Below are 27,235 nucleotides of genomic sequence, written 5' to 3'. Positions count from 1 at the left end.
TTCAGTAACCCTCGACCCAACATGGCGGACAGTGCTCCCTCACTCTCACTCCGCCTACCCAGAATCTGATTTACCCAACTTTTCCCGACAGTTTGGGTGAGAGATGTGTGTGATGTTGGGTGTTGTGTGTCAGGGAGTGTGTGAGGCGGGTGTGAGGGAACAAAACCCGCCATTACTGCCACAACAACACTAAAATACTTACCAGCTTCTCGGTGGTGCCTTCACCATCACCCTTCCTTTAATATTGCTAATTAACCGAAGTTACAGCCTCTGGAGGGACTGTACTGGATTCCATCACTCTCTCTGATTTTCACTGAGGGATTCTGTATTAATAAAAGGCTCCTCCCGGGGCCGCTATGGTAGATATTTGTGTTAAAATATAAGAATGTTCGTGGGGGTTAATTTATGTTGTGTTGCAGGAGCGGCCGAGGCAGCGGCGCCGCCACACATTGCTATACATATTTTTTCTAGTGTTTTTATTCCCCTACATTCGTTGCTGCATCAGATTTGATGTTTATTCATGGTCCTGAATGAGGGAATGAGGGCAGAGAGGTGTGGAAATGAAATTGCGGGTGAGAAATATGGCACCGCTGCCCCTGCCAGGTGATCCTCGCCCGGTCCTGCCTCTGGCATAACTTTCCACAAAAATATTGGTTTATTTCTCCTGTGTAGCTGCTAGTGTGTCGTGGGGGAGTGTATGTGTGGCAGGTGTGGATGGAAACAGGTGGACACAACCACACAACTATCCCTAATAATGTCTCGTGGAAGAAAAACATTTTCTCACACTCTTGCCACGATGTAATTATTAAAGTTCTGTTATTTAGTCCTAGTTACAGCTTTCCAGTGGCCAATGAGTTGGCTGTTTATTATAATAATTTTTATTATTACTCTCCTCCAACCCCTCAAGGGAGGTTCCTTGATGCTGCTGAGGGATCTGTGCTCCAATTCCCTAATACAACCCTGAATACCTTCCATATCCCCCTCCCCACAGGTGCTGTATAATCCTACGGGTTTAGCGCTCCTCTCTTGATTATGATAATACTCTCCTCCAAAATCTTGTATCAAGAGTAACACTAGTCCTACTGGCTCACTATGCAGGTGATCTTAATCCATCCATTACCATTCATTTGCCTAATATATTTTTACAGCTAACTAAAGTATTTACTTAATGATATTTGACAGTCTGTTCCACAGTTCACTTAATATTGGATTTAGGGGCAGTGTATAATTCCTTTATCTTCATTTTTATAATCTAAGCAGTTATCCATAACTTGACAAAGTTATTTCTTGTTTTAGACAACTGTCACTATGCTGACAGTTGATGAAAAGACAGTTACAGATACTCTGCTTGTTACAGGGTTCATACAGTTCTAATTTTTGAAAGTAGCATCTTCCATTTGTAGTTATCAGAATGAGCAGTGTCCAGATAACAACCCTGCAGGAATGTTAACTTTGCATTATGTACAGTATGAGAGTTTTATACTGTACATAATGCAGAATTGATTGATTGTACCAACATAATAATTTCAACAAAACCAATTTTACTCCAGTTACATCTTATAAAATAAATACTGGACACACCACTTGCAGAGCCTATATATTTCTGCAAATGGTTAATAACTTCAATAAGGAATGTAATAAGTGTCAGAATAGTGAGGTGGTTGTGTGGGCCGTAGGCTACAGTAGCCTGTGCTCCAGTTCCCCGAATTAAGCCTGAATGCCTTTCACATCCCCCCCCCAGGCGCTGTATAATCCTCCGGGTTTAGCGGTTCCCCCTTGATTATAATAATAATATTAGGGAAACAATAGGTCTAGCTCTGAATATACATATATGATATATTTTTATGTCTTAATAAAGTACAGTAAGTGACAGTACAGTATTTTGTCACTAGCAGATGATGGCTCTTACATAATGAAGGAGTTAGCTGAAAAGGATCAAATTGGGATTGACAGTGTACATTTGAACTACCAATTATGCAAGCTTTACATTCCTGAAGGTCTTGTAAATCTGTAATTCACTAAAATGTGTAATACAAAATTCTGTGTATAATTTTTTTATACTGACATTCATAAAAAAGAAAGAAAAGAGAATGGTGTATGAAATCCACATGGCATATAGTATTTTGAGTGAAATCGTGTGGTTGGCTTTTAATTTAGTTGTGTGGCAGTCCAGTCATTTGCCCCTTCCTTTCCACAAAAAAATGGAAATGAGGCTATTCACAAGATTCTTTACTAAAACCCTATACAGAGTAATCAAAATTTATGAATTTAAGGGTTCAACTATGAATACTCTAAACGTGTTATAAATTCCATACTTAAAATTAATATGAACTGTACAGTATACTGTACATTACTTAATTTTGTGTGTTATAATTTTACTGTATGATTTCAGAGTGTTAAGCAGACAGGTAGGACGTATACAACATGGAGGAACAGCAACTCATTGTATTTTCTCCAGATGGAGAAGAACTTACTCTTATGGATACTGAGTAAGTGTGTATCAGCACAGTATTGGTGATATTTGATGGAAGAATCTTCTTTGACATTAATGTGTGAGGTGAATATTATACAGAGAATAGGGAATTAAATTACATGTGGCAGTATGGAAGGTACTGTATAATTCAAAGGGTAGAAGAGGGATTGCTAAGACATGAAAAATGGAGGACTATTGTAAATAATGTTTTAGCAGAGATAACCCCAGGAGACAGCTTGTATGAAAATTTACATACACATGAGCTATTAAATTTTTTTTTTTTAACAAGTTGGCCATCTCCCACTGAGGCAGGGTGACCTAAAAGGAAAGAAAATCCCCAAAGAGAAAATACTTTCATCATTCAACACTTTCACCTCACTCATACATAATCACTGTTTTTGCAGAGGTGCCCAGAACACAACAGTTTAGAAGCATATATGTATAAAGATACACAACACATCCCTCCAAACTGCCAACATCCCAAACCCCTCCTTTAAAGTGCAGGCATTGTACTTCCCATTTCCAGTACTCAAGTTCGGCTATATAAAAATAACTGGTTTCCCTGAATCCCCTTCCCTAAATATTACCCTGCTCATGTTCCAACAGCTCATCAGGTCCCAAATACCCTTCGTCTCCATTAACTCTACCTAACATGCTCACGCATGCTTGCTGGAAGTCCAAGTCCCTCGCCCACAAAACATCCTTTACCCTTCCCTCCAACATTTTCGAGGATGACCCCTACCCCGCCTTCCTTCCACTACAGATTTAAACACACTCCAGGTGATTCTACTTGGATTCATTCTCTCTAAATGACCAAACCACCTCAACAATCCCTCTTCAGCCCTCTTGACGAATAATTTTATTAACTCCACACCTTCTCCTAATTTCCACACTCCAAATTCTCTGCATAATATTCACACCACACATTGCCCTTAGACAGGATATCTTCACCACCTCCAACTGCCTCCTTGCTGCAGCATTTATAACCTAAGCTTCACACCCATATAAGAGTGTTGGTACCACTATACTTTCATACATTCCCTTCTTTGCCTCCATAGATAATGTTTTTTGTCACCACATATACCTCAATGCACCACTTGCCTTTTTTCCTTCATCAATTCTGTGGTTAACCTCATCCTTCATACATCCATCCGCTGACACGTCAGCTCCCAAATATCTGAAAACATTCACGTCTTCCATACTCCTCCTCTCCAATTTGATATCCAATTTTTCTTTACCTAAATCATTTGATGCCCTCATCACCTTACTCTTTTGTATGTTCACTTTCAACTTTTTACCATTATTCACACTCCCAAACTCATCCACTAACCTTTGCAGTATCATCAGCAAAAAGTAACTATGTCAATTCCCATTTTGTATTTGATCCCCCATAATTTAATCCTACCTCTCTCCTCAACACCCTAGCATTGACTTCTTTTACAACTCCATCTATAAATATATTAAACAACCATGGTGACATTACACATCCCTGTCTAAGACCCACCTTTATCAGGAAGTAGTCTCCCTCTCTTCTACACACCCTAACCTGATCCTCACTATCCTCGTAAAAACTCTTTACAGCATTTAGTAACTTACTTACCTATTCCATGTACTTGCAACATCTGCCACATTGCTCCCCCATTCACTCTATCATATGCCTTTTCTAAATCCACAAATGCAATGAAAACTTCCCTACCTTTATTTAAATACTGTTCACATATATGCTTCAATGTAAACACTTAATCTACACATCCCCTACCCACTCTAAAACCTCCTTGCTCATCTGCAATCCTACATTCTGTCTTGCCTCTTAATTCTTTCAATATTAACCCTACCATACACTTTTCCTTGTATACTCAGTAAACTTCTTTCAACGTACCAGTCGTATCCCACTGAGGTGGGGTGGCCCGAAAGGAAAAACGAAAGTTTCTCCTTTTAAATTTAGTAACATATACAGGACAAGGGGTTACTAGCCCCTTGCTCCCGGCATTTTAGTCGCCTCTTACGACATGCATGGCTTACGGAGGAAGAATTCTGTTCCACTTCTCCAAGGAGATAAGAGGAAATGAACAAGAACAAGAACTAGAAAGAAAATAGAAGAAAATCCAGAGGGGTATGTATATATGCTTGTACATGTATGTGAAAATTGTCAAAGTGGGAAGTCTGAATGTGCGTGGATGTTGTGCAAATGATAAGAAAGAGATGATTGTGGATGTTATGAATGAGAAGAAGCTGGATGTCCTGGCTTTAAGTGAAACAAAGCTGAAGGGGGTGGGAGAGTTTCAATGGAGAGGAATAAATGGGATTAGGTCAGGGGTTTCAAATAGAGTTAGAGCTAAAGAAGGAGTAGCAATAATGTTGAAGGATAAGCTATGGCAGGAAAAGAGGGACTATAAATGTATTAATTCAAGGATTATGTGGAGTAAAATAAAGATTGGATGTGAAAGATAAGATAAGATTTCGTTCGGATTTTTAACCCCGGAGGGTTAGCCACCCAGGATAACCCAAGAAAGTCAGTGCGTCTTCGAGGACTGTCTAACTTATTTCCATTGGGGTCCTTAATCTTGTCTCCCAGGATGCGACCCACACCAGTCGACTAACACTCAGGTACCTATTTGCTGCTAGGTGAACAGGACAACAGGTGTAAGGAAACGTGTCGAAATGTTTCCACCCGCCGGGAATCGAACCCGGGCCCTCCGTGTGTGAAGCGGGAGCTTTAGCCACCAGGCCACCGGTTATAGTAAGCGTGTATGCACCTGAAGAGAGAAGTGTAGAGGAGAGAGAGGGATTTTGGGAAATGTTGAGTGAATGCGTGGGGAGTTTTGAATCAAGTGTGAGAGTAATGGTGGTTGGGGATTTCAATGCTAAAGTGGGTAAAAATGTTACTGAGGGAGTAGTAGGTAAATTTGGGGTGCCAGGGGTAAATGTAAATGGGGAGCCTTTAATTGAGCTATGTGTAGAAAGAGATTTGGTAATAAGTAATACATACTTTATGAAAAAGAGGATAAATAAATATACAAGGTATGACATAGCACGTAATGAAAGTAGCTTGTTAGATTATGTATTGGTGGATTTTAAAAGGTTGATGGGTAGGCTCCAGGATGTACATGTTTATAGAGGGGCAACTGATATATCGGATCATTATTTAGTTGTAGCTACAGTTAGAGTAAGAGGTAGATGGGAAAAGAGGAAGGTGGCAACAACAAGTAAGAGGGAGGTGAAAGTGTATAAAGTAAGGGAGGAGGAAGTTCGGGCGAGATATAAGCGACTATTGGCAGAAAGGTGGGCTAGTGCAAAGATGAGTAGTGGGGGGGTTGAAGAGGGTTGGAATAATTTTAAAAATGCAGTATTAGAATGTGGGGCAGAAGTTTGTGGTTATAGGAGGGGGGGGGGCAGGAGGAAAGGAGTGATTGGTGGAATGATGAAGTAAAGGGTGTGATGAAAGAGAAAAAGGTAGCTTATGAGAGGTTTTTACAAAGCAGAAGTGTTATAAGAAGAGCAGAGTATATGGAGAGTAAAAGAAAGGTGAAGAGAGTGGTGAGAGAGTGCAAAAGGAGTGCAGACGATAGAGTGGGAGAGGCACTGTCAAGAAATTTTAATGAAAATAAGAAAAATTTTTGGAGTGAGTTAAACAAGTTAAGAAAGCCTAGGGAAAGTATGGATTTGTCAGTTAAAAACAGAGTAGGGGAGTTAGTAGATGGGGAGATGGAGGTATTGGGTAGATGGCGAGAATATTTTGAGGAACTTTTATATGTTGACGAAGAAAGGGAGGCGGTAATTTCTTGCACTGGCCAGAGAGGTATACCATCTTTTAGGAGTGAAGAAGAGCAGAATGTAAGTGTGGAGGAGGTACGTGAGGCATTACGTAGAATGAAAGGGGGTAAAGCAGCTGGAACTGATGGGATCATGACAGAAATGTTAAAAGCAGGGGGGGATATAGTGTTGGAGTGGTTGGTACTTTTGTTTAATAAATGTATGAAAGAGGGGAAGGTACCTAGGGATTGGCAGAGAGCATGTATAGTCTCTTTATATAAAGGGAAAGGGGACAAAAGAAATTGTAAAAATTATAGAGGAATAAGTTTACTGAGTATACCAGGAAAAGTGTACGGTAGGGTGACAATTGAAAGAATTAGAGGTAAGACAGAATGTAGGATTGCAGATGAGCAAGGAGGTTTCAGAGTGGGTAGGGGATGTGTAGATCAAGTGTTTACATTGAAGCATATATGTGAACAGTATTTAAATAAAGGTAGGGAAGTTTTTATTGCATTTATGGATTTAGAAAAGGCATATGATAGAGTGGATAGAGGAGCAATGTGGCAGATGTTGCAAGTATATGGAATAGGTGGTAAGTTACTAAATGCTGTAAAGAGTTTTTATGAGGATAGTGAGGCTCGGGTTAGGGTGTGTAGAAGAGAGGGAGACTACTTCCCGGTAAAAGTAGGTCTTAGATAGGGATGTGTAATGTCACCATGGTTGTTTAATATATTTATAGATGGGGTTGTAAAAGAAGTAAATGCTAGGGTGTTCGGGGGAGGGGTGGGATTAAATTATGGCTAATCAAATTCAAAATGGGAATTGACACAGTTACTTTTTGCTGATGATACTGTGCTTATGGGAGATTCTAAAGAAAAATTGCAGAGGTTAGTTGATGAGTTTGGGAATGTGTTTAAAGATAGAAAGTTGAAAGTGAACATAGAAAAGAGTAATGTGATGAGGGTATCAAATGATTTAGAAAAAGAAAAATTGGATATGAAATTGGGGAGGAGTATGGAAGAAGTGAATGTTTTCAGATACAGTGGACCCCCGCATAACGATATTAATCCGTTCCTGAGAGCTCATTGTTATGCGAAATTATCGTTATGCGAATGAATTTTCCCCATAAGAAATAATGGAAATCAAATTAATCCGTGCAAGACGCCCAAAAGTATGAAAAAAATATTTTTACCACATGAAATATACATTTTCCTACACACAAAGAGAAGGATACATGCACAATAGTAGAGTAGTACATGCACAATATATATTGTGCATGTACTACTCTACTAAATGAAGAATAAATGACACTTACCTTTATTGAAGATGCAGCAATGACTGAAGAGACACTGTGTCCTGGGAGTGCCTTTTCCTCCTGAGTACTGTAGGGCCTGTGTGGCATTTTCTTCCAGAACAGGCCTTATCACACTGTGTATGCCACTACGATTCTTAAATCTCTCAAACCAACCTTTGCTGGCTTTAAATTCACCAATATTAGCACTAGTTCCAGGCGTTTTTCCCTGTTCACCTGGGTGTTAGTCGACTGGTGTGGATTGCATCCAGGGAGACAAGATTAAGGACCCCAATGGAAATAAGTTAGACAGTCTTCGATGACACTGACTTTTTTGGGTTATCCTGGGTGGCTAACCCTCTGGGGTTAATTGTTTCTTGGTATTCTCAATAAGCCACACCAACAACGCTGCTACAGCAGCAGCAGCAGCAGCAGCTGAAAGTGCTACAGCAGCCGCAGCAGCAGCTGACAGTGCTACAGCAGCAGCTGACAGTGCTACAGCAGCAGCAGACGATGCTACAGCAGCAGCAGACGGTACTACAGCACCAGCAGACGGTGGTACAGCAGCAGCAGCAGCAGCAGCAGCAGCAGCTGACGGTGCTACAGCAGCAGCAGCAGCTGACGGTCCTACAGCAGCAGCAGCAGCAGCTGACAGTGCTACAGCAGCAGCAGCAGCAGCATCAGCAGTTGACCATGGTACCACAGTATTTCGATAATATTTCTCACCCTTTTTACCACAGGGTTGGCACTAGAAGCTTTCTTGGGGCCCATGGTCACTTATTTTGCAGATAAAATCACCAATAACGCTGTAATAATACGAAATGTTCCGATTGTATGCTTGGATGTTACCGCAGAGGCTGGCTTGTATACAATGCCACCGGCGGAACATGTGAGGCTGGCTCAGGCCGCACATTAGACGCGTCTCGGACGAATAGTGTTGAGTGGGTTTTTTAGCGATATGCGAGACAAAATCTTAGCGATAAAATGTATCGGTATGCGGATTTAATGTTATGTGATGGCAACGGTATGCGGGGGTCCACTGTACGTACTTGGGAGTTGACATGTCGGCGGATGGATTTATGAAGGATGAGGTTAATCATAGAATTGATGAGGGAAAAAAGGTGAGTGGTGCGTTGAGGTATATGTGGAGTCAAAAAACGTTATCTATGGAGGCAAAGAAGGGAATGTATGAAAGTATAGTAGTACCAACACACTTATATGGATGTGAAGCTTGTATCATGTGGGAGTTCGACACGTGGATTAGGTAAGAAATACTCACGTAGGCTGGTAGTACGTATAATTACAGATAAGGTGGGTTGCGCCCTTACAGCCGTGGCCTGCCTCCTTGCTCACACTCGTAACACTGACTGACTGGCTGCCCACGCACCCATATAGAGGGTCTTTGAATACTGCCAGGTCAGCGCAATATGAACAGACAGTGACTCAGGCAGAGACGGTTGGTCGTGAGTCAACTGGCACAGTGGTTACTGGTAACTGGTTACTACTACTGAGATGCCACCATTTATTATGTGGGAGTTCGACACGTGGATTAGGTAAGAAATACTCACGTAGGCTGGTAGTACGTATAATTACAGATAAGGTGGGTTGCGCCCTTACAGCCGTGGCCTGCCTCCTTGCTCACACTCGTAACACTGACTGACTGGCCGCCCACGTACCCATATAGAGGGTCTTTGAATACTGCCAGGTCAGCGCAATATGAACAGACAGTGACTCAGGCAGAGACGGTTGGTCGTGAGTCAACTGGCACAGTGGTTACTGGTAACTGGTTACTACTACTGAGACTTGGGTGGTAAGTGCAGCAGCGAGGAGACGGTTGGAGGCAGTGGAGATGTCCTGTCTAAGGGCAATGTGTGGTGTAAATATTATGCAGAAAATTCGGAGTGTGGAAATTAGGAAAAGGTGTGGAGTTAATAAAAGTATTAGTCAGAGGGCAGAAGAGGGGTTGTTGAGGTGGTTTGGTCATTTAGAGAGAATGGATCAAAGTAGAATGACATGGAAAGCATGTAAATCTATAGGGTAAGGAAGGCGGGGTAGGGGTCGTCCTCGAAAGGGTTTTAGAGAGGGGGTAAAGGAGGTTTTGTGGGCGAGGGGCTTGGACTTCCAGCAAGCGTGCATGAGCGTGTTAGATAGGAGTGAATGGAGACGAATGGTACTTGGGACCTGACAATCTGTTGGAGCGTGAGCAGGGTAATATTTAGTGAAGGGATTCAGGGAAACCGGTTATTTTCATATAGTCGGACTTGAGTCCTGGAAATGGGAAGTACAATGCCTGCACTTTAAAGGAGGGGTTTGGGATATTGGCAATTTGGAGGGATGTGTTGTGTATCTTTATACGTATATGCTTCTAAACTGTTGTATTCTGAGCACCTCTGCAAAAACAGTGATAATGTGTGAGTGTGGTGAAAGTGTTGAATGATGATGAAAGTATTTTCTTTTTGGGGATTTTCTTTCTTTTTTGGGTCACCCTGCCTCGGTGGGAGACGGCCGACTTGTTGGAAAAAAAAAAAACTGTATGTGTAGTGTGACCTAAGTGTAAGCAGAAGTAGGAATATGTACCTGAAATATGGCATGTTTGTGAGACAGAAAAAAAGACATCAGCAGTCCTACCATCATGTAAAACAATTACAGGCTTTCATTTTACACTCACTTGGCAGGACAGTATTACCTCAGTAAACTTATTCCTCTATAATTTTTGCAGTCTCTTTTGTCCCCCTTCCCTTTATGTAAAGGAATTATACATGCTCTGCCAATCTCTAGGTACCTTCCCCTCTTTTATATATTTATTAAACAAAAATACCAACCACTCCAACACTATATCTCCCCTTGCCTTTAACATTTGTGTCATGATCCCTTCAGTTCCAGATGCTTTACCCCCTTTCATTCTACGTAATGCCTCACACACCTTCCCCACACTCGCATCCTGCTCTTGACTCCTAAAAGATGGTATACCTCCCTGGCCAGTGCATGAAATTACCGCCTCCCTTTCTTCGTTGACATTTAGAAGTTCCTCAAAATATTCCCCCCATCTACCCAATACCTCCATCTCCCCATCTACTAACTCCCCTACTCTGTTCTTAACAGACAAATCCATTCGTTCCCTAGGCTTTCTTAACTTTTTTATCTTGCTCCAAATTTTTTTCTTATTTTCAGCAAAATTTCTTGACAGTGCCTCTCCCACTCTATCATCTGCTCTCCTTTTACACTCTTTCACTGCTCTCTTCAGCTTTCTTTTACTCTCCATATACTCTGCTCTTCTTATAACACTTCTGCTTTGTAAAAACCTTTCATAAGCTATCTTTTTTTTCTTTTATCACACCCTTTACTTCATCATTCTACCAATCACTCCTCTTTCCTCCTGCACCCACCCTCCTATAGCCACAAACCTCTGCCCCACATTCTAATACTGCATTTTTTAAACTATTCCAATCCTCTTCAAGCTCCCCACTACTCATACTTGTACTAGCCCATGTTTCTGCCAGTAGTTGCTTATATCTCACCTGAACTTCCTCTTCCCTTACTTTATACACTTTCACCTCTCTCTTACTTGTTGCCATTTTCCTTTTGTCCCATTTACCTCTTACTCTAACTCTAGCTACAACTAAATAATGATCCGATATATCAGTTGCCCCTTTATAAACATCCACATCCTGAAGCTTACCCATCAACCTTTTGTCCACCAATATATAATCTAACAAGCTACTTTCATTACGTGCTATGTCATACCTTGTATATTTATTTATCCTCTTTTTCATAAAATATGTATTACTTATTACCAAACCTCTTTCTACACATCGCTCAATTAAAGGCTCCCCATTTTCATTTACCCTTGGCTCCCCAGATTTACCTACTACTCCCTCCACAACATTTTTACCCACTTAAGCATTGAAATCCCCAACCACAAGTACTCTCACACACTTGGTTCAGAGCTCTCCACATGCTCCCTCAACAATTCCCAAAACGTCTCTCTCTCTACACTTCCCTCTTCTCCACGTGCATATACGCTTACTATAACCCACTTTTCACATCCAACCTTTATTTTACTCCACATAATCCTTGAATTAATACATTTATACTCCCTCTTTTCATGCCATAGCTTATCCTTCAACATTATTGCTACTCCTTCTTTAGCTCTAACTCTGTTTGAAATCCCTGACGTAATCCCATTTACTTTTCTCTACTGAAACTCTCCCACCCCCTTCAGTTTTGTTTCACTTAACCCTTTCAGGGCCAAGAGGCCCTCTCCTAAACTCGTTTTCAGGGTCGAAAATTTTTCGGAAATTTTTTTTTCTCTTATGGAATGATAGAGAATCTTTTCCAGATCATGACACCAAAAGTATGAAATTTGATGGAAAACTTACGGAATTATGCTCTCGCGAAGTTAGAGGTCTCGACGATGTTTACGCATTGTCGATTTCACCCACTTTGAGCCCTATTTTCGGCCAATTCCAGTGTACTAGTCGACATAAATTATATTTTTTTTCGCTGAAACTCCATTTATTCTATCGAATGAGTACAAGAAACCACCCATTTACCAATTTCAACTATCCAATAAAGTGGTTAGAAATTGGCAATTTTGCCAATTTCACACAAATTTCAGAAGATGCCAATTTCCAAATAGGGTCCAGAATAAACAAGACGGACATTCCTGGCACTAAAATAACAAGTTCTCTGTTTGTTAGTCATGTCCCCAGGCCCCTCTTACATTTCTTTTGCTTTCCACTTTGAATATTTATTCTCAACAAAAAATAGAAGATTTACTGTTATGCAGACTTCTGCATTAGTGTAGAAATGGTATAAATAATATCAGCGCACTTGTGAAAGAATATTAGACTCACCAGTTGACGTGTATTGGACACTTGGCATGATTTGTTTACTTTACAATTTCAAGGCACTTTTCATTGTGAAACTAATCAAAATCATCTCAATATCTGTAATATGTCTTCCATTCTATAAAGTGAGACCAGGAAAAGTAGAATACAACCATAAATACCATACGAAAATACAGTACAAAGTCGCTGTTTTAATTCAAAAACATAGTTTTTTTTTTCTCATCACGCACTGTGTGCTGCAGGTTTTTTTTTATACTGCGGACACTGACCACATAGACCCATTCTTTCATATGTAGGCCTACCAGCTTTCTCTCGCTAGATTTGAAGGCGTTAGAATTTAGGCATTCTGGTACATCAGTAACCCAGTTGTGTAAGCCGTACTAATACGTCGGAAACCCTGAAAGAGTTAAAACCAGGACATTCAGCTTCTCGTTCATAGCATCCACAATCATCTCTTTCTTATCATTTGCACAACATCCATGCACATTCAGACATCCCACTTTGACAGTTTTCTTCTTCATTTTAGTAATCTTTACAGGAAAAGGGGTTACTAGCCCATTGTTCCTGGTATTTTAGTTGACTTTTACAACACACATTGCTTATGGAGGAAATATTCTTATTCCACTTCCCCATGGATATAAAAGAAAAAGTAAAAAGAACAAGAACTATTAAGATAAAAACAAAGAAATCTCAGATGAGTGTGTATAAATAAACATGTACATGTACATGTACATGTATGATAAATTAGACACATGTACAAATCTTGGGTATCTATTGAGGAATCCTGTCAGACACTGCAACTTCTTGGGAGCTTAATACTTGGGAATTCTTCACTTGCCTAACCCTTAGGCACGACCTACTTCCACATTGGATAAATGTGATACCACCTACTACTGCTGCACCTCTCCTGCCTATGGTATATAAGATACTTCTCCGCACATATGCTGTTTTCTATTCAAGATTGATGGACTGACCACATCGACTCAAGGTTGAGGGACTGATTACCTCATTCTCCCCCTGTTCTTCATGTTTCTCCTTTGTATGGATTGATGAAGCCCCTATGTGGCAAAACGTTTCCTCAATTAAGATATCCAAGAGTTGCACGTGTCTTATTTATCAACATGTTGGTTCTCTGAACCATTCATCTACAGTGTACGTGTATGTGTAGTGTGACCTAAGTGTAAATAGAAGTAGCAAGATGTACCTGTAATCTTGCATATTTATGAGACAGACAAAAGACACCAGCAATCCTACCATCATGTAAAACAATTACAGGCTCTTGTTTTACACTTGCTTGGCAGGACGGTAGTACCTCCCTGGGTGGTTGCTGTCTACCAACCTACTATCTATAAAATCTCTGCATCAGATTCACCTAAAGTCAGTAGATAGTTAAGTCAACAAAACAGGAAATACACTTGACCTTATTTTCACTAATAATGATTATCTGGCATGAAATATAACAGTAGCAGAAATATTTGATTTTTCCCAGTATTGCAGAGTAAACAAATCACGTAACTTATCCAATACACATCCACTGGTCGGTCTAATGTGTGTTCATGAATGTGCTAACATTAGTGGTACAATTATTACAACAGTGCATTAAAGTAAATCTTCTATTTTTTTATGTGAATAAAAATTCAAAATGGAATTTATGTGTAAAGCCTGGGAATGTAACCAATGAGCAGAGGGAGGATAGACATGAGTCATCCCACAGTCACTAAAAACAACAGATATAACCCCATTCCACAAAGTTGGCAGTGAAGAAATTGCAAAGAATTACAGACCGATAACACTAACATCCCATGTCATAAAAATCTTTGTAAGGGCTCTAAGAACCTCTTGGATACTAAACAGTTGCACAACCCAGGTAGCATGGGTTTCGATCAGGTTGCTCCTGCCTCTCACAACTACTGGACCACTATGACATGATCTTAGATGCACTGGAGGAGAAACAAAATGCAGATGTAGTGTACATGTCACTTACCACAATTATACATGTACACTGTACAGTATTTCACTTCATGGAAATAGTTTTTTCTTTTACATGAATATGTCAAAAAAGTTCCCTACCTTTATCTAAGGACTGTTCATGTATATGTTTCAGTGTAAACATTTGGCCTATGTATCCCATACCCTTTTTAATCCTGTTTCTCTGCAATCCTCCTTTAACTACAAGAAAAATGTGTAGTGTTCAGCGTCAAGTATTCGTAGACATTTTACTAATGGTGGTATTTTTATTCTAGGAGTGGAATATTGGTTGAACAAGGAACATATTCAATTACAATTCCAGCAGGACAGCAGCCACAGCAACCAAGTCAGCAAGTCATTTACACACAGGCACAGCAGGTTAGTATGTAGTCTTGTTTGTGTTGTCTTGTATACCAGTAGTTCAAGGGAGCAGTGGATCATTGGTGTAAGATAAAAATAATTACCTTGTTATCAGAATTTTCCATATTCCACTACAAGTACTACTGTATGTTAATACAGTAGTCACAAATTTTTCCTTGGTTGTGTTTGTTTTATATTGGAAATCTCATGATGCTTTTAGAGATAAAATTTAACAGTACATATATGCTTTTCATACCATTGTCCACTATATGGTATGGTGGACCACTGAAATACTTTCCTACAAGATACCATTACAGTGGTACCTAGATTTATGAGTGCCCCAACTTAAGAGTTTTCCGAGTTATGAGCCATCACTCTGTCGATTTTTTTTGCTCTGAGTTGCGAGCCAAAATCCGAGTTATGAGCGAAAAAAAATATTTACTGGAAAAAAAAAATATTTGCTGAAAATGACATTTGGCAAGAATCCCAGCCTAAATGGCACAACGAAAGGTGGTTTTGGGACTTGATACTTATAAAATAATTGTCTTTAATTATTCTACAAAAAATTAAGTTGCTAAGTTTTTGACATTTTCAAAATATTTTGTCCTTTACTCCCACATAAATCCCAAAATATTTGAATATTTTCAACATTTCACAAGCCAATTGTAGAACAGTCATTTTTTTTTAATGGTTCCTGTCAACATTATTGCATTTACTTCAATAATAAATGGTGGGCTTTGTGAAATAAGTCAGTAACTTCTGAGATATTCATATATCACTGCACTAGTGATCTAGTGCAGTTAGCCTCTCAAGAACTCCATTTTCTCTTACCCAGGACCAAAGAACATGTTATGGACACTCGCCATATTATGGTCTATTTTATTCATTCTAGAATGTATATCATGTTTCTTTGTTACTTATAGTGTTTATCATGTCATATTAGATCAATTCTGATGGATAAATTAACTGTAGAGTTGATGTTAGTGCTATATTGAAGTATTTTCTCCTGCCCCTGGGGTGTTTTTTTGGGGGCTGGAACGGATTAATGGCATTTCAATTAATTTCGATGAGGAAAATTTATTTGAGATATGAACAAATTGAGTTACGAGCTCGGTCACAGCGAATTAAACTCGTAAGTTAAGGTACCACTGTAATTGCTTGTTTCTGTGAATTATTTTCTATTGCTTGCTTCATCCACTACCACATGCCATCACCTTGAAATGCTATTATTTTTATTCTTACACTTGCTCAGACCACAGTAGCACACCAGTTTTTGTTTTTTTTTTTTTGTCTTTGGGTGAGGGTCATTGATATGTAAGAGAGTAAGGGTAAGAGTAAAATCCTCGTGCATCTCGGCATTAGTGAGAAAGCTATGCTTGATTATTGTATTGGCGTTTTGTGTGATTGTTGACAGGCTGTATACACTGCACCACAGCAAGCACAGCAGAGGGTAGTGTACTCTCCACAGCAACAGCACCAACAGGTGTTTCAAGTTGGTCCATCGCACCCTCAGCAGGTAACCGTCGTTTATTAAAAAAGCAGCTTGATAGATTTATGAAACGGTAATGTTTTAGCATGCTTATATCTTTCATAGTAGTAACAATTAACTTTTGAATTTACACCATGCAGAGTTAAATATTTTAGTATACACTGATCATAAGATTTGCATGTGCTAGTACTTAATTTAAATACTTTAAAAAAGCATGCTTAAGAAATTGCATGGTAGTATTTGTTAACCTCTACTGTAGGTGACGGTTCACTAGTTAGCGATCTGGGCGCGATTTAAAAATGGTTAGAGTTTTGCTATTCCCATCATGCACTGCTTGGGGCAGGATTTTTTTTTGTTATATTGTGCACACTCGCTGCACAGACCCATCCTCTCATATCTAGGCCAAAATTTACCATACTGAGCTTACTGCTCACAGCTTATCTGAGCGAGCTGAGCTTGTGACGTAGAACTACGTAACAGACTCTGGCTGATGAAAGGGTTAATACATGTTCAGTGGTAAGTGTATAATAAAATAATGCATGATAATTGATTATATATTGTTGTACAGAATAGTAGTATTAATTGGTAATCTTGACATACTGTATAATGTGCTGTTCATGGTGTGATGTTAAACCTTTGATTGTTGAATTACTTTCATGAAGCTGCTTGTGCGTATGAGTTTTTCTTTTTTCAATGCTTTCAAAGTAGTATATATTCCATACGAAAGCTTTAGAAAAAAACATAAGTGAAGTAAGTGTTGAAGGTCCTCTTAGCACTCAGTTGACCTCTCACTTGGATGTCTGGGTATATATTGTTTCCATATCTGTTAGCAACTACATTAGCATAACTTAATCTTCAAATTCACTAATATTTTCCTTGTATGCTTGTATCAGTATTACCAAGTTAAAAGTATGTTCTCTTATTTTTTTAGATCAAAGGTATGTTCTCTTATTTGACTCGTACTCACAGTAGTATACATAAATATATATTTATTTAATTTATTTTATACAAATACCTTCTCCCTCCCAGGCAGGGTGACCCAGAAAAGAAACAAAGTTTTCTTCTTTCTAGCCCCATTCTCCTGGCATTTTAGTTGCCACTTATGACATGCATGGCTTATGGAAGAAGAATTCTTCTCTGCTTTCCAAGAAGATGAAATTTATTACTTTATATAAATGTATATAGGTAGTAGGTTGGTAGACAGCAACCACCCAGGGAAGTACTACCGTCCTGCCAGATGACTGTGAAACAAAAACCTGTAACTGTTTTGCATGATGGTAGGATTGCTGGTTTTCTTTTTCTGTCTCATAAACACGCTAGATAACAGGGATATCTTGCTACTCCTACTTACACTTTGGTCACACTTCACAGACACGCACATGCATATATATATATATACATACATCTAGGTTTTTCTCCTTATTCTAAATAGCTCTTGTTCTTTTTTATTTCTTCTATTGTCCATGGGGAAGTGGAAAAGAATCTTTCCTCCGTAAGCCATGCGTGTCGTATGAGGCGACTAAAATGCCGGGAGCAATGGGCTAGTAACCCCTTCTCCTGTATACATTTACTAAAAAAGAGAAGAAGAAAAACTTTATAAAACTGGGTTGTTTAAATGTGCGTGGATGTAGTGCGGATGACAAGAAACAGATGATTGCTGATGTTATGAATGAAAAGAAGTTGGATGTCCTGGCTCTAAGCGAAACAAAGCTGAAGGGGGTAGGAGAGTTTCAGTGGGGGGAAATAAATGGGATTAAATCTGGAGTATCTGAGAGAGTTAGAGCAAAGGAAGGGGTAGCAGTAATGTTAAATGATCAGTTATGGAAGGAGAAAAGAGAATATGAATGTGTAAATTCGAGAATTATGTGGATTAAAGTAAAGGTTGGATGCGAGAAGTGGGTCATAATAAGCGTGTATGCACCTGGAGAAGAGAGGAATGCAGAGGAGAGAGAGAGATTTTGGGAGATGTTAAGTGAATGTATAGGAGCCTTTGAACCAAGTGAGAGAGTAATTGTGGTAGGGGACCTGAATGCTAAAGTAGGAGAAACTTTTAGAGAGGGTGTGGTAGGTAAGTTTGGGGTGCCAGGTGTAAATGATAATGGGAGCCCTTTGATTGAACTTTGTATAGAAAGGGGTTTAGTTATAGGTAATACATATTTTAAGAAAAAGAGGATAAATAAGTATACACGATATGATGTAGGGCGAAATGACAGTAGTTTGTTGGATTATGTATTGGTAGATAAAAGACTGTTGAGTAGACTTCAGGATGTACATGTTTATCGAGGGGCCACAGATATCAGATCACTTTCTAGTTGTAGCTACACTGAGAGTAAAAGGTAGATGGGATACAAGGAGAATAGAAGCATCAGGGAAGAGAGAGGTGAAGGTTTATAAACTAAAAGAGGAGGCAGTTAGGGTAAGATATAAACAGCTATTGGAGGATAGATGGGCTAATGAGAGCATAGGCAATGGGGTCGAAGAGGAATGGGGTAGGTTTAAAAATGTAGTGTTAGTGTTCAGCAGAAGTTTGTGGTTACAGGAAAGTGGGTGCAGGAGGGAAGAGGAGCGATTGGTGGAATGATGATGTAAAGAGAGTAGTAAGGGAGAAAAAGTTAGCATATGAGAAGTTTTTACAAAGTAGAAGTGATGCAAGGAGGGAAGAGTATATGGAGAAAAAGAGAGAGGTTAAGAGAGTGGTGAAGCAATGTAAAAAGAGAGCAAATGAGAGAGTGGGTGAGCTGTTATCAACAAATTTTGTTGAAAATAAGAAAAAGTTTTGGAGTGAGATTAACAAGTTAAGGAAGCCTAGAGAACAAATGGATTTGTCAGTTAAAAATAGGAGAGGAGAGTTATTAAATGGAGAGTTAGAGGTATTGGGAAGATGGAGGGAATATTTTGAGGAATTGTTAAATGTTGATGAAGATAGGGAAGCTGTGATTTCGTGTATAGGGCAAGGAGGAATAACATCTTGTAGGAGTGAGGAAGAGCCAGTTGTGAGTGTGGGGGAAGTTCGTGAGGCAGTAGGTAAAATGAAAGGGGGTAAGGCAGCCGGGATTGATGGGATAAAGATAGAAATGTTAAAAGCAGGTGGGGATATAGTTTTGGAGTGGTTGGTGCAATTATTTAATAAATGTATGGAAGAGGGTAAGGTACCTAGGGATTGGCAGAGAGCATGCATAGTTCCTTTGTATAAAGGCAAAGGGGATAAAAGAGAGTGCAAAAATTATAGGGGGATAAGTCTGTTGAGTGTACCTGGTAAAGTGTATGGTAGAGTTATAATTGAAAGAATTAAGAGTAAGACGGAGAATAGGATAGCAGATGAACAAGGAGGCTTTAGGAAAGGTAGGGGGTGTGTGGACCAGGTGTTTACAGTGAAACATATAAGTGAACAGTATTTAGATAAGGCTAAAGAGGTCTTTGTGGCATTTATGGATTTGGAAAAGGCGTATGACAGGGTGGATAGGGGGGCAATGTGGCAGATGTTGCAAGTGTATGGTGTAGGAGGTAGGTTACTGAAAGCAGTGAAGAGTTTTTACGAGGATAGTGAGGCTCAAGTTAGAGTATGTAGAAAAGAGGGAAATTTTTTCCCAGTAAAAGTAGGCCTTAGACAAGGATGTGTGATGTCACCGTGGTTGTTTAATATATTTATAGATGGGGTTGTAAGAGAAGTAAATGCGAGGGTCTTGGCAAGAGGCGTGGAGTTAAAAGATAAAGAATCACACACAGGGTGGGAGTTGTCACAGCTGCTCTTTGCTGATGACACTGTGCTCTTGGGAGATTTTGAAGAGAAGCTGCAGAGATTGGTGGATGAATTTGGTAGGGTGTGCAAAAGAAGAAAATTAAAGGTGAATACAGGAAAGAGTAAGGTTATGAGGATAACAAAAAGATTAGGTGATGAAAGATTGAATATCAGATTGGAGGGAGAGAGTATGGAGGAGGTGAACGTATTCAGATATTTGGGAGTGGACGTGTCAGCGGATGGGTCTATGAAAGATGAGGTGAATCATAGAATTGATGAGGGAAAAAGAGTGAGTGGTGCACTTAGGAGTCTGTGGAGACAGAGAACTTTGTCCTTGGAGGCAAAGAGGGGAATGTATGAGAGTATAGTTTTACCAACGCTCTTATATGGGTGTGAAGCATGGGTGATGAATGTTGCAGCGAGGAGAAGGCTGGAGGCAGTGGAGATGTCATGTCTGAGGGCAATGTGTGGTGTGAATATAATGCAGAGAATTCGTAGTTTGGAAGTTAGGAGGAGGTGCGGGATTACCAAAACTGTTGTCCAGAGGGCTGAGGAAGGGTTGTTGAGGTGGTTCGGACATGTAGAGAGAATGGAGCGAAACAGAATAACTTCAAGAGTGTATCAGTCTGTAGTGGAAGGAAGGCGGGGTAGGGGTCGGCCTAGGAAGGGTTGGAGGGAGGGGGTAAAGGAGGTTTTGTGTGCGAGGGGCTTGGACTTCCAGCAGGCATGCGTGAGCGTGTTTGATAGGAGTGAATGGAGACAAATGGTTTTTAATACTTGACGTGCTGTTGGAGTGTGAGCAAAGTAACATTTATGAAGGGATTCAGGGAAACCGGCAGGCCGGACTTGAGTCCTGGAGATGGGAAGTACAGTGCCTGCACTCTGAAGGAGGGGTGTTAATGTTGCAGTTTAAAAACTGTAGTGTAAAGCACCCTTCTGGCAAGACAGTGATGGAGTGAATGATGGTGAAAGTTTTTCTTTTTCGGGCCACCCTGCCTTGGTGGGAATCGGCCAGTGTGATAATAAAATAAAATAAATAATAAATGTTAGCCACACGAGTTCTGGAGGTGGGAAGTACAATGCCTGCACTTTAAAGGAGGGGTTTGGGATATTAGATGTTTGTAGTGACATCTAAAGTATCATATCTGGGCACCTGTGCAAAGACAGTGATTATGTGTAAATGATGGTGAAAGTGTTTATTTTTTGAGTCACCTTGCTTTGGTGAGAGATGGCCAGCACATTAAAAAAAAAAAAAATATATAAATGTACAGTTTGTTGATCTTGTAGGAGTTGCAACTACTGTATTTATCTTTGGTGTTGACTAAGAGTAAGGAGTGCACAGTATGTGCTTAGCAATAATTGTTATAAAAATGAGAAATGCATTCAGAATGATTGTGGTCACTCCTGTTACTACATTGTCTAAACCTATAACAACAATGTACAACAAGAGAGAATACGAGACAGGGCTTTTTAAGGTTGATGACCCAAGGCAGGCAAAATGGAACTTAGTGTCCAGTGACCATAGCAGTGGACAGGCTTTTAGTTATATCCTTAGTGTGTGATCAGTCTTACAATTTTATGTTCTGTAGATATATGGGGCACAAGAGACTTGTTAGAAGGGATTTCATGTTTAATAGTTTAGGTATTCTAGTAAGGGAGGCATACATTGTCTGAAGTCATTGTTTAGTATTCCAGTTGATGGTTTTTGTTGTGTAACATCCTTGAGATAGTTGTTGGTTATGGATTCCAAGAACAGAATCTGAATGATATTCTGTAGACGTTTTAAATAGTAAAGCATTATCAGAATTGAGCTAGGTACATAACAGCATATCTGGATCACCTCTTTATGGTAGGGAACAGAGATTCTGAAGATTGTACTCTTAATAAATTTTTATCTCTACAAATTCTTGGTGAATCAGGTTGTGATAGCTATATGGGCCTCTGGATTATTAGAATAATCTGGTTGGTGAGGTAGTTAACAAAGAATCCTGGCCTGTGGGCTGGGTTGTGAGGGTAGATGAAACCTTAAAACAGGTCACAGGTATGTCAAAGGTAGTAATTACTCCTTCCCCCAAGCATAGGTGATGGATCTCTTCTTTTGATCTAAAATTGGGGAATAGTGGAGAGGTGAAGTTTGGTTACACTTTTGTCTTAAGAAGGATAAGTAACTGAATTAACAATAGCAGATCAAAATAGACTGTATTCCTTTAGAGGAGAATGTGTCTTGTAAGTGAATTTTCTTCATAGGTTGTATTTGCTGGAAGTCCCCCTGTGAAGCCACAGCCCCCGCAGGCACAGCACCCTCAGCAAATACTGCTCCAGCAACACCAGATAACACAACAACAAATATTGCAGCAGCAGCAGCATCAACAACAGCAACAGCAGCAACAGCAACCGCAGCCACAGCCACAGCAGCCGCAGGCACAGCCACAGTTTGTTCAAAACCTGAGGGGTAATAGGTGGGTAGAGATAATGGTTACTTTGAATATTTATCTTGGACAAATCAGCTGTATTTAAGAGCTTTGATAATGGACAAATCAGCTGTATTTAAGAGCTTTGATAATAGTTGAGTAGAATTTCCTACATTTAATAAGACGAAAAATAATGAAATTAGTTCATTACTTATGGAGTGCTTGATGACAGCTGTGAATATTGCCGCATGGCACCCAATTTTTCTTTCACGTTTCTTTATTTTTTTTTTTTCCGATTACAAACTCTAGAACCTGGTTTTCTCTGGACACAGGTTGTTGTTTGTTTTATTACTCAAATCATGTCGCACAAAGTTCCACAAAACAATGTATTTGATATAAATAACACTAGAACATATTTTTTTTTTTTTTTTTTTTTTACTCTTTCTTACAAATACTAACAGACATCTTGTGTGTTTATGTAGTACATTTTTATTAGCACACCATTCATTTTTATATTAAAAATACTAGAATGCAGTTTTGCCTGGGTTTATGCAGTATAAAAGTTTAAAAAAAAGTGGCTCAAGCAGGGAAAACTTTTCTATTCAGAGATTTACATGGCCTGGGTAAAGTTGATTGATGCCTCTGGCTAAATGTATGGCATATGGCCAGTAGTAGCAGCCTGGTTCATCAGGCCTTGATCTTCCAGGAGACCTGCTCTGGGACCCAGTTGTGGGGATATTGACTGCCTGGAAACACTCTTCAGGTATATTGATTGCTGACCCACAGTCATCAGCTGATTAAATATAAACAGACTACTCACAGCTGTCTGTTGCTCAGGAGTCACATAAATACCTCCAAACACTTGTCTTCTTTGTCACTATTATACATAAGAAAATTATTTAGTGAATTATGTTATGTTGTCATTAGTCACTGATGACATTTTTAGCCTTCTTCCACAGTCCTTATTGATTTTTAAAGTGCCTGTGATGTGAATTCACGTCACATGCCTACTATCTTCAAATTTGGGTCGAGATGTACAGGCAGCCATCACAACAAAGAATGAGTGTGTGTAGTAGGTGGCACTATTGAAAAAAATACCAGCCTGCCAAGTGCATTGTGGGAATTGCATGTTGGTCTGTGTTTACCATAAAATGTTCTCCTCCAGGAAATGTCATTTTTATTCCAAAAAAATAACTGATGCTGAAGATAGTGATACCATTGAAGATATTTATAGCTTTGTGCAGTGGCCAATAGTGACACTATAACAGGTCATGCAAATGATGAAAACATTGACCTCATAAAGATGTCCAGATACCATCTCATTGGACAGTAGAAAATCACTTTCCCACAGTATTTCCTGTTCTTTCTTTCTTTCAACACACCAGCCGTATCCCACCGAGGCGGGGTGGCCCAAAAGAAAAAACTAAAGTAGTATTTCCTGTTATCAAACAAAAATAAAAGCCAAAAATCCAGTCAGATGTTACCTCTGTTTTCACACAACATAAAGACAGTAAAGGAGAAAAGATGCAATACTTGCAAGAGCGATGTAAACCATCACTGCCTGATGCCAAGTTTCAAAGACATCCATACTACAGCAGTTTTATGAACATGACCAGGGCCTGTTAATAGTGTATGTATCTATTAGAACTTTTTTTTTTCATTAACACATCGGCTGTCTCCCACCAAGGCAGGGTGGCCTGAAAAAAAAAAAGAAAAAATTTAATCATCATTCACTCCATCACTGTCTTGCCAGAGACGTGCTTACACTACAGTTAACACCCCTCCTTCAGAGTGCAGGCACTGTGCTTCCCATCTTCAGGACTCGAGTCTGGCCTGCCGGTTTCCCTGAATCCCTTCATACATGTTACCGTTGCTCACACTCCAGCGGCACGTCAAGTTCTACATTCGCTCCTATCTAACATGCTCATGCATGCTTGCTGGAAGTCCAAACCCCTCGCACACAAAACCTCCTTCACTCCCTCCCTCCAGCCTTTCGTAGGCTAACCCCTACCTTGCCTTCCCTCCACTACAGATTTATACACTCTCAGGGTCATTCTATTATGTTCCAGCCTCTCTACATGTCTGAACCACCTCAACAACCCCTCCTCAGCCCTCTGGATAATAGTTTGGGAAATTCCGCACCTCCTCCTAATTTCCAAACTATGAATTCTCTGCATTATATTCACACTACACATTGCCCTCAGACGTGACGTCTCCACTGCCTCCAGCCTTCTCCTCGTTGCAACATTCACCACCCATGCTGCACACCCATATAAGAGTGTTGGTATAACTACACTCTCATACATTCCCCTCTTTGCTTCTATAGACAGAGTTCTTTGTCCTCTTTGTAGATAATTGAAAATAGCTACCAGTTTCCATAAAGATTATGGTTCTACTCGTTATTAGTGAAAATGAAGCATAAAAATTACATATATTGAAGAAAAAAATGAAAAATCGCTATTTACACTAAGACACATCAAGTGGCAGGACCTGATGTTGCTATCCTGAGCACCAAAAATGCCAACTTTGCAGATGTGTAATTGTATAAGTATTGCCTGTATTGCAATTCTGTTTGATTTTTTTACCACCAGAAAAATAATCTCTTCAATTTTTTTTTTTATTCTTATTTAGTGGATCATATGTTAGGTTTTTATTTTTAGCCTTGTTGCACTTTAAGAGTTAACCCTTCAATGTTCGAACATAAGAAACATTGGAGGGGTTTGGATGTGCTTCTCCTGCATTATAGATTGGCTCTTTCTAAGACGTTTTTACTTATATGATATTTTGCTGTATTTTGGAGAGTTTTGTAAACATCAAATCCTAATAGTCATTATTCCAACTTACAAGTGATTGGGAACCACCTGCTCCCAAGTCTGGAACTGTACTTGGCTTCACATCTCATTTCCCTTGGGAAGGGGAGTTAAGACTATTTGATTGGTTACTTGTCATCTCATTTACCTTGGGAAGGAGTTAAGCCTATTTGATTGGTTACTTGAAGACAATGATAAATTTCCCTATTAGAGGCAACTTTTGGCATCTGCAGCTTTTTAACCCTTAAATGGTCCAAACGTATACAGGTCTCCCTCAACATTCACGTTTTCAGCTTTCGCGGGCTTCACACATTCGCGAATTCCCAACCGCCAAATTCCCAGCCACCAAATTCCCAGCCGCCAAATCATATTCAAATTTCCCGCCACCTGCGAGTCCCTACTACCCTCCCTCCGACCCTCGCAACTGGCAGCCAGCCGTCCCACCACTCAGTGTGGCGAGTGTTTTGTTTGTTCATTATTTGCTATTAAACTACAGTATAAATAATGTAAACCCATTCATGACTGCATATTGGAATGGCTATTCGGACAGGTATTAGACGGTGACATCATGTGTTTACTCTTGAACACAGCAAAGAATCAAACATTTCTGCTACTGCTAATAATAACAATAGTAATAATAATAATAATAATAAAAATAATAACAATAATAATAATAATAAATACGATATAATTGAAGAAGGAAGTTGTACAAAAATACGAGGGAGTGGTTGACACATCGTCAGTGTGACTTTGTTTATGCTGGAGTGAACATTAGTCTCCCTGCTCTTCTAAACATTTCACAATAATTCATTGTGTTTGGTGCTTGTAGATTGAGTGTGACTGGAGTGGTAGAGGCAGTGGTAGAGGCAGTGGTAGAGGCAGTGGTTGAGGCAGCGATTGAGGCAGTGGTTGAGGCAGCGATTGAGGCAGTGGTTGAGGCAGCTGTTGAGGCAGCGATTGAGGCAGTGGTTGAGGCAGCTGTTGAGGCAGCGATTGAGGCAGTGGGTGAGGCAGCTGTTGAGGCAGCGATTGAGGCAGTGGGTGAGGCAGCTGTTGAGGCAGCGATTGAAGCAGTGGTTGAGGCAGCTGTTGAGGCAGTGGGTGAGGCAGCTGTTGAAGCAGCGATTGAGGCAGTGGTTGAGGCAGCTGTTGAGGCAGTGGTATTTAATAACATACATGTTATTAATAATAATAATACATGTTATTAATAATATGTACTATTATTATTTATAACATATATGTTATTAACCCTTTCAGGGTCCAAGGCCCAAATCTGGAGTCACGCACCAGTGTCCAAGAATTTTCAAAAAAAAAATTTGTTATTTTTTCTTATGAAATTGTAGAGAATCTTTTTGTGAAGGTAATAAAACAAAAAGTACAAAATTTGGTGGAAAATTGACGAAATTATGCTCTTGCGAATTTTGATGTGTCAGCGACATTTACGAATCGACGATTTTGCCGACTTTGACTCCCATTTTAGGCCAATTACATTATTCCAATCAACCAAATTCTTAGCTATTTCACTAGTATTACTTCTATTCTATCGATTGAGCACAAGAAATCGCCAAGTCAACTGTTTCAACTACAAAATAAAGTGATCGGAAATTGTTAATTTGGCCAATTTAACACAAAGTTCAAAATATTCCAATTTCAAAATAGGGTCCAGAATAAACAATGTAGGCATTCCTGGCACTAAACTAACGTTTCCTCTGTTCATTAGTTATGTTTTGAGGCTTTACAAATAAATTCCATTTTGATTTTTTATTCACATAATGAATTTTTATTCACACCAAAAAATAGAAGATTTACTGTTATGCAATACTGTAATAATTGTATAAATATCATCACCATATTTGTGAATGTATATTAGACCCACCAGCTGACGTGTATTAGACGTGTGAGGTCGTTTGTTTACTCTTGAATATCGGCAAAAATTTAACATTTCTGCTACTTTGAGCTCAGTTTCAAGCCATTTCCAGTGCTAAAACCAATCAAAATCATCTCTATTTCTGTAATATGTCTTCCATTCTATCAAATGAGACCAAGAAATCGCAAATACAACTATAAAAAACATACGAAAAAACACTGCAA

At 39.5% G+C, this 27,235-nt stretch overlaps 1 protein-coding gene across 10 annotated transcripts in view; it reads left to right on the top strand.

Annotated features, from left to right (window-relative positions):
• Positions 1-27,235, top strand: part of LOC128698933 (uncharacterized) — a 122,885-nt gene continuing 95,650 nt past the window's right edge. For 7 of the 10 annotated variants that reach the window (XM_070090307.1, XM_070090305.1, XM_070090304.1 and 4 more), the window contains exons 1-5: positions 1-96; positions 2,393-2,489; positions 14,611-14,713; positions 16,110-16,211; positions 22,171-22,382. In XM_070090307.1, coding sequence (XP_069946408.1) covers positions 2,425-2,489; positions 14,611-14,713; positions 16,110-16,211; positions 22,171-22,382 — 482 coding nt within the window. In that variant the 5' untranslated portion in view covers positions 1-96; positions 2,393-2,424. Of the gene's footprint in view, positions 97-150; positions 360-446; positions 799-2,392; positions 2,490-14,610; positions 14,714-16,109; positions 16,212-22,170; positions 22,383-27,235 lie in introns of those variants that run through there. The other 3 variants (XM_070090300.1, XM_070090299.1, XM_070090306.1) reach the window with 3 other exon arrangements.

This window comes from Cherax quadricarinatus, chromosome 31 (genome assembly GCF_038502225.1).
Source record: "Cherax quadricarinatus isolate ZL_2023a chromosome 31, ASM3850222v1, whole genome shotgun sequence".
Taxonomy (NCBI): domain Eukaryota; kingdom Metazoa; phylum Arthropoda; class Malacostraca; order Decapoda; family Parastacidae; genus Cherax; species Cherax quadricarinatus.
The sequence above is the reverse complement of the archived record's forward strand: the minus strand, read 5'-3'. Positions and strand labels throughout refer to the sequence as shown.